Source organism: Natrix helvetica (genome assembly GCF_964273705.1).
Source record: "Natrix helvetica genome assembly, chromosome: Z".
In the NCBI taxonomy this organism is placed as follows: Eukaryota; Metazoa; Chordata; class Lepidosauria; order Squamata; family Natricidae; genus Natrix; species Natrix helvetica.
Genome location: NC_138554.1, coordinates 96,934,118 through 96,952,120, shown reverse-complemented (window position 1 = coordinate 96,952,120; position 18,003 = coordinate 96,934,118). Strand labels below are relative to the sequence as shown.

Genomic DNA, 18,003 nt, shown 5'->3' with positions numbered 1-18,003 from the left:
CCACGTTGAGTTGTAAATACGCGTGGTCGAGGGGCTCTAGAAGCCTCGATGGTAGATATTACTTTGGCTGAAAGATTAACGCCCCTTAGGATGCTCCGCTCAATAGCCAAGCGGTCAGCTGGAGCCACTCGGGCTCCGGATGGCAAAGAACCCCTTGGAATAAGGTTACCTCCCCCTGTGGAATCCGCCAATGGGGGGCTACGGACAGTTGGATAAGGTCCGCGAACCACGGGCGTCTTGGCCAAAATGGGGCTATCAGAATGACTAGGGCCTTCTCCAGAACAATCTTCCTCAGGGTGCCCTGAATCAAGGGAATGGGAGGAAAGGCATAAAGGAGGCCGGGAGGCCACGGGCACCGCAGAGCGTCCGTGTTCTCCGCATGTCGAGCCGGGAAGCGGGAAAAGAAGCGTGGGAGCTGAGCGTTGCTCGGACTGGCAAAAAGGTCCACCAGAGGAGTCCCGAATCGGTGGCATATCTTGTGAAATACGGTCGGGTCGAGCTGCCACTCTCCGTGATCCACGGTCGCTCGACTCAGCCAGTCCGCCTGGTGGTTGGCAATGCCCGAAATGTGCTCTGAGATGACCGAGGCCAGATTCTTCTCCGCCCACCTGCCCAGCTTTTGAGCCTCCAGCCATAGACTTTTGGAGTGCGTCCCCCCTTGACGATTTATGTGCGCTTTCGCTGCCACATTGTCCGTCAAGAGAAGGACGTGACGGTTGTGAATATGGTCCCGGAAGTGAAGAAGGGCCAGACGAGCCGCCTTGAGTTCTAGCCAATTGATGTTGTGGCACAGGTCGGATTTGGACCAACGTCCCTGTGCCAGGCTGGACTCCATTACTGCGCCCCAGCCGAACAGGCTCGCGTCTGTTGTAATGGTGACTCTGTCCGGTTCCCAGAACTCGGCCCCGCGATTCAAGGTTGGTTTCAACCACCACTTCAGAGACCACCGGAGATCCGGCGGAATCCGAATGGGTCGCGGAGAGTTGCTGAGCAATTGTCTCTGGAATGGGATTAGAGTCCACTGCAGCGTTCTGGAATGGAGGCGGGCCCACGGGACAATTCCGATGCAGGATACCATCTTGCCTAACAGTTGTGCCAGGGTCAAGATGGAAACGGACTTTCTTGAGTGAACGAGGCGGGCGAGTTTCTGAAGGCTTGAAAGCCGGTCTGGAGAGAGTCGGACCAGACCCGCCCTTGAGTCTATTACTGTGCCTAAGTGAAGTATGGTCGTTGAGGGAGACAGGTGGCTCTTGGGAAAGTTTATGGAAAAACCTAGGCTTTGAAGGAATTGAATGGTGATCTGAACATCCCTCGCTGCTTGAGGCTGGGACTGGGCGAGGACGAGAACATCGTCGAGGTAGCAATGGAGTCTCACCGGTCTCGAGCGGAGGTGAGCCGCCATTGCCGCCAGGACCTTCGTGAAGGTACGGGGGGCTGATGCTAACCCGAAGGGAAGGGCCCTGTACTGGAAGTGTTGCTCCCCGTGTGAGAACCGGAGAAATTTTCGATGGGATGGCCGAATTGGGATATGTAAGTAAGCTTCGGTTAAATCTATGGATGCCATGAAATCCCCTCGTCTGATGGCGAGGAGGATTGACTTGAGCGAAGACATCTTGAAGCGCCGGTATACAATGTAAGAGTTGAGGCGCTTCAAGTCCAAGATCGCTCTCCATCCCCCGGAGCTCTTCGGGACCACGAATAGGTTGGAATACACTCCTTGACCCCGCTCCCCCTGAGGAACCGGTTCGACAGCTCGAATTTCGATCAGGTGTTGAATTGCGAGAAGCGTGAGGCGTCGTTTCTCCGGATCTCTGGGGAGGGGGAAGGTTCTGAAGAGCGTCGGGGAAGGGACCAGGAACTCCAGCCGGAGTCCTTCCCTGACAGTCGATCTGACCCAGGCATCTGAGGTGATCCGATCCCACTGGTCCGCGAAGGACGCCAGGCGGCCGCCTATGGGCAGACTCGGATTTGAGTCATTTGCCCCTGCGGAAGGGACGGCCGCCCCCTCCGCGAAAGGGCCGTTTGGATTGACCCTGATACCTGTTCCTGTCCTGGTAATAATTCCGTTGATACTGCCTATCATACCTGTAGGGTGTGAATCTGTTTTGACGGAAATCCTGTTCTGAAGCCCTATAGATGACCTACGGAAGGTTGAGAGGTGGTTATCTGTCTTTTTTGTGTTGGACGGAAGGACCTTTTTCTTGTCCTTGTTCTCGACAAGAATAGGATCCAGGGAGGAACCAAAAAGGTTGGGGCCCGTGAATGGTGCCCCCGCCAGACTCCATTTGGACTTATTGTCCATTTGCCAATTTCGGAGCCATAAAAGCCTCCGCGTAGTCACAGAGGTGGCTAGGGCTCTGGACGAAAATTTAATGGAGTCGAGGGTGGCGTCCGCCGAGAACTGGGCGGCTGAAATGATTTTGGCAATGTCCTGATGAAGGCGCTCGTCTTCTAGAGGAATGCGGTCTTGCAATTGCCTAAGCCACATGACTGATGTACGATTGAAATAAGAAGCTGCTGCGGCTGCCTTAATAGCCCATGCCGAAGCATTAAAGTTTTTGCGTAGGGCAAGTTCTGCTCGCTTATCCTCCGGTTTTAATTTATCAGCAACATCACCCGTGACTACGGAGGAAGCGTTGGCTAACAAGGCCACTGGGGCATCTACTGTGGACAGTTGAAGAGCCTGTGTGAAGGCCTTCTCCATATTGTAGTAGCTTTTGTCGCTACTGCTGGGATTAGGAAGAGAAGAAGGCTTAGCCCACTGATCCTGAACTACCTCCAGGAAAAGGGGAGGTGCAGGCACCTCTTCCTTCTCAGTGTTGGGGTTGATAAACATGGCCAGATTGGGGTCCTTACGCTGGTAAGCCGGAGGGGGCCCCGTGCCAATTTGAGTGGTCTTTTTTGCTTTGCGCAGCATAGGTTTAAATGCCAGAGGAGGGAAAAGACCTGGAAAGCCTGGTGTTTCTGGGGTGTCCTCCTCATCTTCAGAAAATCCTAGAGTAACATGCGCAGGTTCCCCCAAAAAGGAGCCCTCGCTGACCACAGAAGGGGAAGCTGCCCTAGACCTTTCCAGACTTCTATCAGCAATCTGAGGTCTGCTACTTGTGGCAGTCACAGGGTGAGGCCTACTCTGGGGAAGATCCCTGTGAGCTAGGCCAGAGGAAATGCCCTTGTAAATTGCAGTAGAAATAAGTCTTTTAATATTGGGAGGCAAATTCTCCAATTCCTCCAAATCCTCTTCCGAAGGACCCCGGGAAGGATCCTGTGGAGCCAACTGAGCTGGTGGTAAATAGTCACCAGATCCCCCTTCTCTTGGATCCTCCATTCTACCTCTGGGGGAAATGGATGGGGAGGGAGAGGTCACTTCCCTCCTGGGCCTGGCCGGGGAGACCGAAGGGGATGAAGGACTGTAGCCCCTAGTAGGGGAGTCTGAGGCCTGAGACCGTGCCCCCATAGGAGATCTAGATCTAATGGGGGAGTCATGCCTAGAAGCCAGTGCTTGCTTCTCAGCCCTGGCCACCTGTTTTTCCAGAGCCCTTTGTCTTCTAGACTCGTCCCTGGCAGTTGCTCTGGAAGGGCGTTGCTCTGCAGAGGGCTTGGGGCCTGCTGTTCTGGGCCTAAGCCTGCCCTGGCTCTCCTCCACCCTTTCGCTGGCTTGTGAATCTGAAATAGTGGAAGCCATGCCTCACTCACGTGTCCAGTAGAGTTGTGCTTCGGTCTCAGGTATAGAAGCCTCGTTGCAGCCGCACACGAGGTTCAGCGTGCCTTTCCCTTGTCCTGCAGGCCTGCTTGCTCAGCTAATTGCACTCGGGAAGTAGGCCGCCGCCCACGAGGTCGCACCAAAATGGCCGCCGCGCCTCGTGGGTGAAGAAATTAAGCTGCCCGGCTCGATGGAAAAAGCTCTGAGGGATAAACCTCACTAAGAGCTTAAACGCAGCCTGGGAGATCTTCAGCTGCCTCGCTGGCTGCGAGCAGCACTTAAAACGACCTCTTTTTTTCTTTGCTCTGCAAACAGCCCGGGAAGCTCTTTGAAGCTGCGGCAAGCCGCGCGGCAGCTCTTTGAACTAGCGGTGAGCTGATCGGCTTGATAAGAGCCGATTTGAAAGCTCCCAACCGCCGGAGAGATTTACGAGCTTTAAAGTAGCAATCTGAGGCTTTCCAGGCTAAGCAAGCCTCAAATCAAGCCTCGCTCTTTTTCGGAGCTGCTGTAAGGCGCTCCTAAAGAGCCCCCACCCTCAGGAATTTCCTGAGAGTGCAATTTGTACCTCGAAGCTTTAAGGCAGAGGATCAAGATAAATTTATTTTAAATCTCCAATTATATATTAATTAAACAGTCAACCTCACAGGAGCCAAACTAGCTTGGACCAAAGACTGAGGGAACTGGGGGCCAGGAGGGAAAGGAGGACACTAAAAGAAAAATCCCTCAGTCTTTGGACCAATCAGGCTGTATCAAACCCATGCGTAGTCCCTCCCACCGAAACCACCGGAAAAGTGGGCAGGGCAAAGGTAGGCGCAGCGCTGCTGCCCTTGGGGCTCTTCTTAAGGGACATGCTGGCTGGCGCTGCTTCAGGGCGCCCTGGCCGCCAACTCCTCCATGCGCAGCCCGTTCCCCCCCCCAAGACCGTTTTCTTTTTAAAAAACGCCTCTACAGACGATCTTGAAAACCTGCAAGGTTGCTTTGGGAGGGGACAGACGCAACTGTGCAAAGGCTTGTTTTAAAGCTGCAGGCTCCAAGGCTGCAGGTGCCCAGGGAGGGTGGCAGGGGCAAATGCCCCCTCCCAAAGCAACATCACAGGTTTTCAAGATCATTCGGACAGGTGTTTTTTAAAAAGAAAACCCTGAAAAAGCAGCAAGATCTGGAGAGAGATCTGGTCGCGCCCCAGCTGGTGGAGCGCTGGCAACCGCTGGCCCGTCGCCAAAGAGACAGACAGTGAGGTGGTTGCTTGGATCACACGGGCACAGCCCGAGAAGACATTTCTGAGAAGAGAAACTTCTCCGGTCGGGCTGCGCCCGTGTGATCCGAGCAACCACGCGGTTCACCTCACTGACAGTCTCCCTGGCGACGGTATGGCGCTTGCCGCCGCTCCACCAACTGGGGCGCGACCGGAGAAGTTCCTCTTCTTAGAAATGTCTTCTCAGTGTCCCTTTGAGGTACTTCGACCCCCGGGAGGGAGGGTGCGGGGAGGCGTAACTCCAGCCTCTCTCTCTCTCTCTCTCTCTCTCACACACACACACACACGTTGCTCAGTAACTCTAACCTTCGCGCTCTTATCCGCGCTCTCCTCGGCTCCTCATGACTGCAATAGATGGCCAGAATTCGCTTTTGGGACTAAGGTTTCCAGCCCCCGCCACTTCTGGACGTCTATTGCCGTCGCGAGGAGCGTGGAGAAGAGCCGAAGGTTCTTGGCGCTCCGGGAAGCTATGAAAGTGGCTGGGAGAGGCGCACGGCTTGGTTTAGCCTCCCTGGACATCACAGCAGCAGCCCCAAGTGCGCCGATCTCACCATTTTTTGCATCAAAGCATGCTGCAAGGGGGGGGGAGTGAAGACCTTTTCCAGCTGGCGCAAAGAACTTCCCCGGACTTGCTTCAGTGAGCAGGGGCCCGCACCTCCACCACCACCAATCCGGAAAAGGTCTTTACTCCTCTCTCTTGCAGCAAGCCCCTATGCAAAAAACGCCAAGGCCTTGCGAGTGAGTGACAGGGGCGGGGCAGGAACTTACTTCCGGGTTCATTGACCAACCGGATCGTGCGATCCAGTAGAAACCCACCACTACTTCTCGGGCTCTGAAGTTCTTAGGCCTGCTTCCCATGCCTCCTGGAAGCAGACACCATTTTCTACGGGAAATGGTGATTGCTCTCAGAATTTTCTGTTCCAGTCTGCTGGTCTTCAGGAAAAAGCTCTGAAAGGCTAGGTTTCTATTTTGCTCCAGAAAGGCAGGAGGAGATTGGCAGGAGGATGGACTGTGGCAGAAACAAAAAAAGCAGGTATGCCCAGTGTCCCCCCCCCCCGTGTTTCTTGCTGACAAAATAGGGTTGGGTGGACATCCCTGCAAATCAATGGTAGGATTGGGGACGAATGAGCTCATTTTCCTAGGTTGTTCCTCTTTTGCTTCTGGAAGCAAGTACCATTTTGAAGGGCCCACAATTCATTTCAGCTACTCTGAAAATGGTTTCCAGCACAGCTATGCAGTCTAGGGACATGAAAGGACAGAACAGTTTGCTTTCATTCTGAATATGAAGAGTTTCCAGAACAAGGTTTACATTAAAAGATAAGAGAGTAATCAGTGGGGAAAGGCATGTTGGATTCCAGAGGGAAGGAAGCAGAGCATGGGGTGTCTCACAGGATGGAAGAGGCCATGGGCTTGTGTCTACGTTAGGCCTCCAGAATCTCCCCCATCCCCAAGTTACCTCATGCTCCACCTAATGACCCACATGTTCATTTAACAATGACACTGGGAAGAGCAGAGACAGATGGTTGTTACTTGCAGCAATTCATTTAACATTTGTCCCAACTTAGACTGTAATGGGCTGACATGCAACCATAATAGGCAGACATTATGGTTATAACTCGAAGGACTATCTATATTATACAGTACCAGTATTAGAATATTATCATTTTAACTTTTCTAATTTAAGTTTTAAATTAGAGTATTTTGTAGTTGTTATTTTAACTGAAACTGAAGTTTTATAATACTTAAAACCAGTAAAGAAATAAAGAAACAGATAGGGTTACTATATTATATGATCATCTTGGAGAGTTATACTTAAGCACTTAAACACCTTAGATTTCATTATTTGAAATAATCTGTTTAAGTTAATTTAAAAATATTAGCATACTGAAAATACGTTCAATGTAGTAATACTTAATTCTTAATCATATTCATTTTTATGATACTCTTAATGCTTAAGATATGTGCAAGATTAGTTTCCCGTTAGAAAGAAAACATGAAATTAAAATATTTAACCAATATTTTGGTAAAACAATAAAAACAAAAGCAAATATGGCCGAAAGATCACTTCAGTTTAAGTATTTCTAATTTGTTAATACATATTTCTGATTTGTATTTACTATAACTGCACTTACTATCATACATACACACACCAACTATTATCTTTCTCCCTCAGTTAAAATCATCTGCAATTCATACTATTGTAAATGCCTGCAACTACCAGCACAAGGGTGTGGCATTTGCTCTTTCTGTGTGTTGCTTTCCAATGTACATCAAATAAGTATGAAGCGTTTCAGGATGAACTGAGTAGCCTCAAATTATTCTAACAATTTAAGAAAAGAGTCAAGAAAAAAGAACCTGTTTTAGAAAAGTTAGGAAAGTATGCCAAGCAAGTTGATTATGAATCAATTCCATTATTTTAACTTTTATTAAGCATATTAAACTTGCACCATACAGACAAAATCTTACCAGACTAAACTATACTGTTCTAATCCTAATTATTATACTCTGGGATATTCTAGAGAATGGCTAGCATAAATTTCATCTTCAAATTAGTTATTGTCTATGTTGACTTTTCTCTCCTCCTCCTTGGAATGTGCTCCTTCCTTCCTGGAAAACTGCTGCTTCCCATTGGAGTCCATCACACTACTTCCTCCTTTGTAGATTGCATTTTCTTATATAAAAAATGGACAGGGTTTGTTGCAAAGCAGTCACATTTTACTGCTCAATTGGGTGGCAGGACCTAACTCATCTTGGCTGCTTTGAAAAAGGTAAACAGGATTTCTTTACAACTTGGATAACAAGGATGCAACTTTAGACAGGGAAGTTGTAAAACATCCTGTAAGAAAGCTGTGTATTGTTGCCAAGAAAGCAAGATGGACTTGTCCACAAAATTACAATTTAAATACGTATGGAAAATTGGAACTTGATAGCTCTATCCTAATTACAATATTTATTTAAATTGCATGGCTAACTTAAATAAAGAAATGCAATGAGTTGCAGAGATATAATGAATTCTAAGGGCTTTCTGTTCATGATTTTGCATTCACATTTTACAAGCATTTCCTATCAACTTACTTATCAACTTACTTTTTTAATAAGGTCTGGTATTTTTGATTTATCTGGAAGTTGATCTGAGAAGAAGCAACTTTCTATCTCCAAAGCATTCCATTCACTGATAGATTCCCTTCGCAAAGGTCTAAAAAGAAAAGAGCTCTCAATTATATCATAGCACCAAAATGATCACGTTTTATCCAAAGCTTGGAATATACTGTGTATCTTTAATTGATTCTAATTTCTATAGTAAATGTTTTACACAGTATCAAATCATACAACAGGGAATTATAGAAATTTATAATTTCCTATAACAATAAAGGAATGTAGTTTCAAAACAAAATTTAATGTATTTGAAAAACACATCATTCTTATTTTCACTAAATTTCATGGAATATGGACTTACACATTTAATTTACATATAATTCCAACCATTTTCCAACTTCATATTAAATTTTCTCATTTATCTTTTAAAATTACCACTCTTAGTAAAATATTGCCTTGTTTCTACATATTGACTTCACTGTAGTTATGCATTATTTATATCTGATTTTTAAATAATTTAATTTCTTGATCTAATAGACAAGTTGTTGTAATTTGAATGAAAAGTACAAATTGTTCTTGAGTAGCTAAATATTAGCTAAAGAGGAGGTAGAGTAAAATATAATGTTATGAATTTTCCAACTGCATCATTCATTCATTCATACATACTATATATCCCTAGAAAGGAAGGAAGGAAGGAAGGGAATGGATCCTACAAATTTCCTAAAGTTCTATCACAACTATGGAACAAGGGAATTAAAAAGGAAAATAAATGTCAAGGCAGTCCAGGATTAGATTATGGGACATTATGGACAACAGCAAGCAGGAAGGAAAGGAGGTAGGAAGGAAGCTCTAACATACTACTCTACCCTTTTAGAACTATAAATTTTATAATACAACACATATTCAATCTGAAAATTAAAGGATACAGTAGTTTTTTTTATAGCTTTCAAGTGATCATCAGTTTGGTTTTCTGAAGAAAGTAGAACAAAAATACTAATTTCATGCAATAAACAGGAGGGAGATAAGTGGGTACTCAGAAAGGTATTTTCAGAGTATTTAAAGGACTAAGCATCATATTGATTTCCAGAAGTAATGGGTAAGAACAGTTTCTAAGAAAAAAGTCATTTTTCAAAGCAAAGACCTTATTGTTTTACTGTTAAGCAGCTTGAATTAGTCGAAATATTCTTCCTTATGATTAATCAAAACTGTTTTGCAATATGAATTGCTTTCGTTTTTGTTCTTCAAAATGACAGAAGACCATGCATGCTATAATATGCCGTTCATGCTGGACAACCTGATGTAATGATCAGGGAGGGACAGAATTTTATATTTTTACTTTAAAAATCTTCAAAGGCGTCTTAAAATTTAATGGGTCTTTTTCCTTATCCCCAATTTTACTGCAATCCCCTGATTTTTGTTTAGTATTAATATTTAATATAAGACACAATGCTGATACAATAAATATTCAGCATTTATAAACAAAGATATCACACTCTCCTGCCTCTCGATTTTGCTTTTTTTAGCTCATACATTCAAATGCTCTGTTATATTATATTACTAGCCTCAAAGCCTCTTGGATTCTTACAAAGATTTAAGTATATTTACTGATTTTGCCTGGAGGCAAAATTAATAAACATATTATGATAGTTTACAATTTACTTTGTGTGAGGTTTTTATGGGTAACAACTGAGATTGCAGGAGGAAGATTAAGTGCAATTCACAGTTTTTAATAAGTGAGAATGTTTATTTTTAATTGCCTTTGTAAGGCATATAAGCTAAATAAATACAATGTATATGTCATAAATGGATTTTCATTTGATGATCAGATAAAAACCACCAAGGGCACCAGACTTTCAGCAAAATCAAGCCCCATCATATGTCCCTGGGTTCTGATTCCAAACCAGAGACTCAATGTTAAGTAATCTGCTCAAATACCTTATTTATAAAATTGATTGGACAACGATTTGTCTGAAATGGTATAGGCTTTCTGCCTGAGCAGTGCATTTAGAAGACTTCCGAGGTACCTTCCAACTATGTTATTCTGTTAAAATGGCCTATGTCTGGATGGCTGAATAGTATAAGGGCAGAATGCTCCAGATATACACTATATTGCCAAAAATATTCGCTCACCTGCCTTTACTCACATATGAACTTACTGTAAGTGACATCCCATTCCTAATCCATAGGGTTCAATATGACGTCAGTACACCCTTTGCAGCTATAACAGCTTCAACTCTTCTGGGAAGGCTGTCCACAAGGTTTAGGAGTGTGTTTATGGGAATTTGGGACCATTCTTCCAGAAGTGCATTTGTGAGGTCACAATATTGGACGAGAAGGCCTGGCTCTCAGTCTCCGCTCTAATTCATCCCAAAGGTGTTCTATCGGGTCCTCTGTGCAGGCCAGTCAAGTTCATCCACACCAGACTTTGTCATCCATGTCTTTATGGACCTTGCTTTGTGCACTGCTGCACAGTCATGTTGGAAGAGGAAGGGTCCAGCTCCAAACTGTTCCCACAAAGTTGGGAGCATGGAATTGTCCAAAATGTTTTGACAACCCTCCAACTTAATTCCCCCTCCACCAAACTTTACAGCTAGCACAATGCAAGTCAGACAAGTACCGTCCTCCTCGCAACTGCCAATCCCAGACTTGTCCATCAGATTGCCAAATGGAGAAATGCGATTTGTCACTCTAGAGAACGTGTCTCCACTGCTCTAGAGTCCAGTGGCCATGTGCTTTACACCACTGCATCCAACGCTTTGCATTGCACTTGGTGATGTATGGCTTGGATGCAGATGCTCAGCCATGGAAACCCATTCAATGAAGCTCTCTGCGCACTGTTCTTGAGCTAATCTGAAGGCACATGAAGTTTGGAGGTCTGTAGCTATTGACTCTGCAGAAGGTTGGCGGCCTCTTCGCATTATGCGCCTCAACATCTGCTAACTCCGCTCTGTCAGTTTACGTGGCCTACCACTTCGTGGCTGAGTTGCTGTCGTTCCCAAACACTTCCATGTTCTTATAATACAGCTGACAGTTGACTGTGGAATATTTAGGAGCGAGGAAATTTCACGACTGGATTTGTTGCACAGGTGGCATCCTAACATAGTTCCACACTGGAGTTCACTGAGCTCCTGAGAGCGACCCATTCTTTCACAAATGTTTGTAACAACAGTCTGCATGCCTAGGTACTTGATTTTATACACCTGTGGCCATGGAAGTGATTGGAACACCTGATTTTGATTATTTAGATGGGTGAGCGAATACTTTTGGCAATATAGTGTATAAATATTAACACTGCAATGCTATTCTTCAAAGAAATTAATTCCTTTTTCCTAATTTTACTTTTAAATAAATATTCTATGTAATTGCAATTGGCTTTCTATAACTCTTTCACCATTCCATATTTCCAATACAGGTAGTCCTTGACTTCTGACCACAATTGAACCCAAAATGTATGTTGTTAAACAAGACAGTTGTTAAGTGAATTTTGTCCCATTTTATGATTTTTTTTGTCAGTTGTTAAATGAATCACTACAGTTATTAAGTTAGTAATACAGATGTTAAGTGAATCTGGCTTCCCCATTGATTTTGCTTGTCAGCAGGTGGCAAAAAGTGATCATATGACCCCAGGACACTGCAACTGTCGTAAATATGAATCAGTTGTCAAACTTCTGAATTGTGAATACATGACCATGAGGATGCAGCAATAGCTTATTTATTTATTTATTGAATTTATATAGCTGCCTATTCGCCTATGGCTTTTTGTAAGTGTGAAAAATGATTATAACTTTTTTCAGTGCCATTTATAACTTTGTATGGTCACTAAATGTGCTGTCCCACTCCTCCACCCTTCCACATATGGCAAGGGTTCTACAGGTTTTATTCAACCCCCTCAAACAGGTCTGAATTCCAAGCAAGAGTCACTGGGCAATCAAGTCCAATTGTCACACACTAAGTCCAGGAAAGCAGGCCAAGAATTGAACAGGCCGGGATACAGGGCACTAGCACATAAGGCACGGAACTGGGCATATTGCTCAAGCAGCACTCAAATCCTCAGGGTGGGGTTAAGTAAGCAATGCCAGTGAGTCCTTCATGAGAGCCGAGGTTGCTGATCAGTGTTGTACCTGTCTCCTCTCTGCTCTATGTGTCCTTGGATCAGGAGGAGGTGTACATTCCACTTCCTCCTCATTGTTAAAGGGGCAACTGCTCTTGGCCCTAGCCTGTAACTCATCCACTCAGTTGTGCTGCTCCATCAGGCTAGCATTCTCCATGACCAATACTCGACTCCTTACTTTCCTCTGCAGTCTCAAACTTATTCTCCTCCTCTGAACTTGCATCTGGAAAGGGCCTGGGGCAAGGGTTCTGGTTGCCGCTACTGCTAGTTTGCTCAGGGACACATTTAGCGTGTGCACACACCTGATGCGTGCTACGCGCACATGCACAGTACTATAAAAATGCTTCTGCGCATGCACAGAAGCAAAAAACAAGATGGCGGCGACTACAGCGCTGCCAATAGAACTAGTTCGGGGCCCTGGCTGGCCAAGTTACTACCTATTTAGCAGAACTGGTCCAAACCGGTAGGAACCCACCTCTAGTCTGGGGTGGATCCATGACACTATATATATTGTTGTAAGTCGAGGACTACCTGTATTGTAACTATATTAAACAAATGATAATGCATTACCTAAAATCTGATAACCAAATATCCTTAAGCCAATGTGTTGATATTCTAATTGAAAAGGTTTTTATCTTTAGTTTCAAAAGTTTGTTTCGACTAGAAACATCAAAAATTAAACCAAAAATAATATGCATTCCTGTTTTGTTAATAAATCTCAAGGGCAATATATTAGATATAATTTTCCTAAAGTATCTCATTTGTAAAAAACATTAAGTAATTGCGTAACGCTAGCATATCCTAAGAAAAAATAAGATCAAGAACTATACGTTGCTAAAAAGACCATTGGCTTACCTGAAGGGTCCTTTTCTGTGCACCGCGGGAGAGTCCAAGCAATGGGTTAATTCAGTCTGGTTGCCCTTGGACTGAGGAACTTTTTTTTCCTTTTGACCACACCTCCTAGTGTGGCCACTCCCCAGAATTTTGAGACCGTCTGGATTGAGAGGATGAAGCAGAAGTGTCCCAAAGTAGCTCCTGTTGACATGAAGATCACGAATCCCTGAACGGATCAGCCAGGGCAGGTTGGACTCTCCCGCGGTGCACAGAAAAGGACCCTTCAGGTAAGCCAATGGTCTTTTTCCTGTGCACCACTTGGAGAGTCCAAGCAATGGGACATACCAAGTTATTGCCCATCTGGGTGGGCAGAGGCAGAGTCCCGGGATTCGGTCGGAGATACAACCCTTTGGAGCACCCTCCTGCCAAAAGAGGCCTCAGCCAAGGCAAATACGTCCAGCTTGTAATGTCTAATGAAGGGCGATGGGGAGGACCACGTAGCCACCCTGCAGATGTCAGTTATCGAGGCTTGGGTGGCCCAGGCCACAGACATGGCCGTACTCCATGTGGAGTGTGCAGTAATTCCTCGAGGTACTGACCTGGACTGGCTCTCATAGGCAGAGGCGATGCAAACACATAGCCACCTGCCTACCGTGGAAGGCGAGACCTTCTTGCCCAAGGAGCCCGGTTGAAAAGAAACGAAGAGAGCCCGGAACTCTGAAGTGCGGGCAATGTAAACTTTCAGGGTCCTCCTAACGTCCAGCTTGTGCCATTCGTGCTCCCTGGGATGCGACGGCCGCGGACAAAAGTCCAGCAGAATGATGTCCTGCGCCCTGTGGAAGTGTTGACCTTTGGGATAAAGGCCGGGTCCAGTCTCAAGACCACCCTGTCAGGATGGACGACACATAGGTCCTGGCAGACAGACAGGGCCACCAGTTCTGAGATATGCCGAGCATACATTATGGCAATGAGGAAGGCTGTCTTGAGTGAGGTGACGTAGGGACGCCGTGCGAAGGGGCTCAAAAGGTGGAGAAGTGAGAGCCTGAAGAACCACGGACAGCTTCCAGGTGGGATAGCGGTGGACTGTGGGAGGTCGGAGATTATTGGCTCCCTTGGGGAAGCAGCGTACCCTGGGAACCTTGCTGAGGGGCAAGGTAGGGTCTCCGGCTCAAATGATGGAAAGGGCTGCCACCTGCCGACAGAGAGTGTTAGGTGCAGGGGAGGAAATCCAGGACGCGGGACACAGGGGCTGTGACTGGGTCAAGTCGCAAGTCCTCGCACCACTTGGCAAATGTGGCCCAGGAAGAATCATAAATCCGTGTTGTAGAAGGGCGTCTAGCCACCTGTATGGTTCGCACCACCTCGTCCGACAAACCTTTGTGCTTTAGCAGGTCCCCTTCAAGTGCCAGATGGCCAACTGGAGCCATTGATGCTCCGGATGGACAATGGCCCCCTGGCTGAGGGAAACCTGGTCCGGGAGAATCCTCCACGGAGTCGACACTGACAAGCTGACGAGGTCGGCGAACCACAATCTCCGGGGCCAATGGGGGGCCACGAGGATCACCTCCGCCCCTTCCGCGATGACCTTGTTGAGAACCTGCGGAAGGAGGGGTAGAGGAGGGAAAGCGTACAGCAGGCCTCTGGGCCAGGTGCAGCGAAAGGCATCCGTCTCTTCCGCCCCCGGAGAGTGGAAGAAGAACCGCTGAAGCTGTGTGTTCTCCTTGGACGCAAAGAGGTCGACTGTCAGGGTGCCAAATCTGCGGGAAAGCTGGCGGAAGAGAGCAGGATCCAGTCTCCATTCCACAGGGTCTATGGTGGTCCTGCTCACCCAGTCCGCCTGAGTGTTGTCCACACCCGAGATGTGGTCGGAACGAAGGGACGCCAGGTGACTTTCCGCCCAGCGACCCAGGGTCTCTGCCTCTCTCATCAATCTCTTGGATCTGGTGCCGCCCTGGCGGTTGATGTGCGCCTTGGTCGCCACATTGTCTGTCATCAAGTGTACGTGACGCCGGTGAATGGACTGGTGGAAGTGTCGAAGCGCCAGTCGTGCGGCCCGCAGCTCCAGAAGATTGATGCTGTAGGTCGTCTCTGTTGGGGACCACTTGCCTTGAACCACGAGATGACCCATGTGTGCCCCCCAGCCGGTGAGGCTGGCGTCTGTGGTGATGACCAATCGGTTGGACTTCTTGAAGAGATGTCCATTGAGAAGTGCAGGGGACGTCCACCATCGGAGAGACTTCTTCACCGTCGGGGGAGCGCGCACCAGCCTGGGTGAGTTGCTCCTGGAGGCCCTCTGGTGGAGTAGGAGGAGCCACTGAAGTGCCCTGGAGTGGAGTCGAGCCCAGGGGACGATCAAGATGCCCGAGATCATCTTTCCCAACAGCTGCGACAGAAGGACGACTGGTACTTGCTTCGCGTGCATCACCTTGTGGGTCATGGACATCAAGCCCTCTAATCTGTCTTGGGAGAGGAATACCCTGCACAAGGAAGTGTCTATCACCGCACCCAGGTGGTTGAGTCTGGTGGTGGGGACAAGGTGGCTTTTCTTCAGCTTTAGAGAAAAGCCGTGGCTCCTGAGGGTCCTCATGGTGACGCGGAGGTCCCACAAGGCCTGCTGCCTGGACGACGACTGTATGAGGATGTTGTCCAGGTAACATTGCAGCCTTATGGGTCTGAGCTGGGCCGCTACAACCACCAGGACCTTGGTAAAGGTCCTGGGTGCCGACGATAGGCCGAATGGAAGGGCCCGGTATTGGAAATGCCGGCCGGTGTAAAAGAAGCGCAGGAACCTCCTGTGCTGGGGATGGATAGGAATGTGGAGATAGGCCTCCTTTAGGTCGATGGAGGTGAGGAGGTCGCCCTGTTGGATCCCCGCCAGGATGGACTGGAGGGACTGCATCTTGAACCTCCAATTGGTGATGTGCCTGTTGAGGTTCTTGAGATCCAAGATGGCCCTCCACTCCCCCCCCCCCGAGCTCTTGGGTACCGGGAAGAGTATGGAGTAGAACCCCCTCCCCTCCTGGTCGGGTGGGGGAGCACCTGTTCTATCGCGTTTATCTCCAGGAGATGAAGAATCTCCTGGTTCATGAGTTCCCTCTTTAGAGGGCAGGAGGGAGTCGGGCACCGGATAAAGGTCCGGGAGGACAGGAATTCCAGGGATAGGCCCTCCCTGACAACCTGGAGGACACAGCATCCTCCGTGGTTTGAGCCCAATGGGGGCGAAGAGTTGGAGCCGCCCTCCTATGGGTGATGAGTTCGGGCAGTCATTTGGACTTGCGGAACGGCCTTTTAGAGGCTCCACCGCGGTTGAATTTGCAGAAGCCGAACTGCTGCCTACCCCTATCTCTAAAGGTGGTTCTGTCCTGGGCTCTGTCCCCCGACTGGCTGGACGGTCTGTTGGAGGAAGACAAGGAGGAGGAGGTAGAGGGTTCTGGGAGTGGACTTGCAGTCCTGCTTTTTGGAGAGTGCTGGCAGTACCTTCCTCTTGTCTTTTGATTCAATGAAGAATGGGTCCAGCACGTCCCCGAGCAACTTGGATCCCTTGAAGGGGGCAGAGGCCAACTTCCATTTATTTTTCTGGTCTGCCTGCCAGTGGCGGAGCCAAACCAGGTGGCGGGATGTGACATTGGACGCCAGGGCTCTTGATGCGAACTTGGTGGCGTTAAGAGACACATCAGCAGCATGTCCCCTGCCAGGAGCTTGGTCAACAGTTCTCGTAGCCAGATAACTGAGGCGCTACTGAAGAAGGATGCGGAGGAAGATGCCTTAATGGCCCAAGCGGCCACAAGGTGAATTTTGTGGCATGCCTTCTCTGCCTTTTTATCCTCTGCCTTAAGGCCTTCCAACAGATCGGCTGGAAGGGAGGAGTTAGAGGTAAGGGCGGCAATGGGTGGATCCACGGTTGGGAGGACCAGGAGGTCCTCCAGGGCAGGCTCCATCGTATACAGCTTCTTGTCCGCCCCACTAGGAGAGGACAATGTGGCTGGTTGGGTCCATTGACGTTGTTTTAAATCCAGAAATAAGCCAGGGACCGGCACCAGTTCCTGCTGAGGAGCAGGAACGTCAAACATGGCCGTGTTAGGATTGGCGGGAGATGAGTCAGCTGGGGCCTGAGCCGGCTTGGGTTTGACTCCTACCCTGGTAGCGGCCTTGACCTTGTGGAGTATTGACTTAAAGAGGCTAGGTTTAAAGAGCACTGAAAACGCAGGAGCGTCGGGTGGGAGGTCCTCGTCCTCCGAAAGCTCCTGTCCTTCCTGGTCAGGATCCTCAAGGGCGGAGGCCTCACTGACCATGGAAGACTCAAGGGAGGGATGGCGGACCTGTTTTGCCAGCAGAGGATCGACCAGGCTAGGCCGGGAGGACTCGGGATCCACAGGGGTTCGAACCCTTTCCCCAAGCCTTCAGTGATACCCTTGACGATGGCACGATCAACTACGGCCTGCATGCGGGCCGAACGTTTGGGTTCCTGGTCAGACTCGGGGTCCTGCTCCACGGAATCCTCTAGATGGAAGGAAGAAGCCTCGGGCACGCAGGCCTGGCTGGGGCCCTCCGGGACGGGGTCCTGCTCGCATGACCAAGAGGGAGCTGGGGAGGCTGGTTCCGCCAGCAATCTATTGGGGGATAGGTCCTGAGACTCCACCTCCTCGTTCATTAAGGCTAATGGGTCACTCCGGGGAAGTGGAGGGACAAAGGAGTCCCCAGGAGGGGGCACTTTCCCAACTTGGCGCCTGGCCTTTTCAAATTGTTTGTCAAGTGCCCTTTGGCGCCTCTCAGCATCCTTAACCTCGGCCGCGGACAGAGCCCTGGTAGGTGCTTGCCCGTGGCCCCGGAAGTGCCTCTGCCGACTCCCCCACCCTTAGTAGGGGGGGAATCCTTGCTAGGGGCCTGGGGAGAACCTGACCTAGCATCTAGGGAACCTGATGGGGCGGGCAACTCCATGCCAATGACCGCACAAGTCTGATGCAGAAGACACTGGCAGGTGGCTGGGATACCAGAGGCTTCAACTGGCTA

The 18,003-nt window shown here is 48.4% G+C and overlaps 1 protein-coding gene across 1 annotated transcript in view; it reads right to left on the bottom strand.

Annotated features, from left to right (window-relative positions):
* The window catches only part of RFTN1 (raftlin, lipid raft linker 1), a 135,656-nt gene that overhangs the window by 57,896 nt on the left and 59,757 nt on the right, over positions 1–18,003 (bottom strand). Inside the window, exon 4 of the mRNA XM_081970869.1 lies at positions 8,040–8,148. Within this exon, the coding sequence (XP_081826995.1) occupies positions 8,040–8,148 (109 nt within the window). The remainder of the gene's footprint in view (positions 1–8,039; positions 8,149–18,003) is intronic.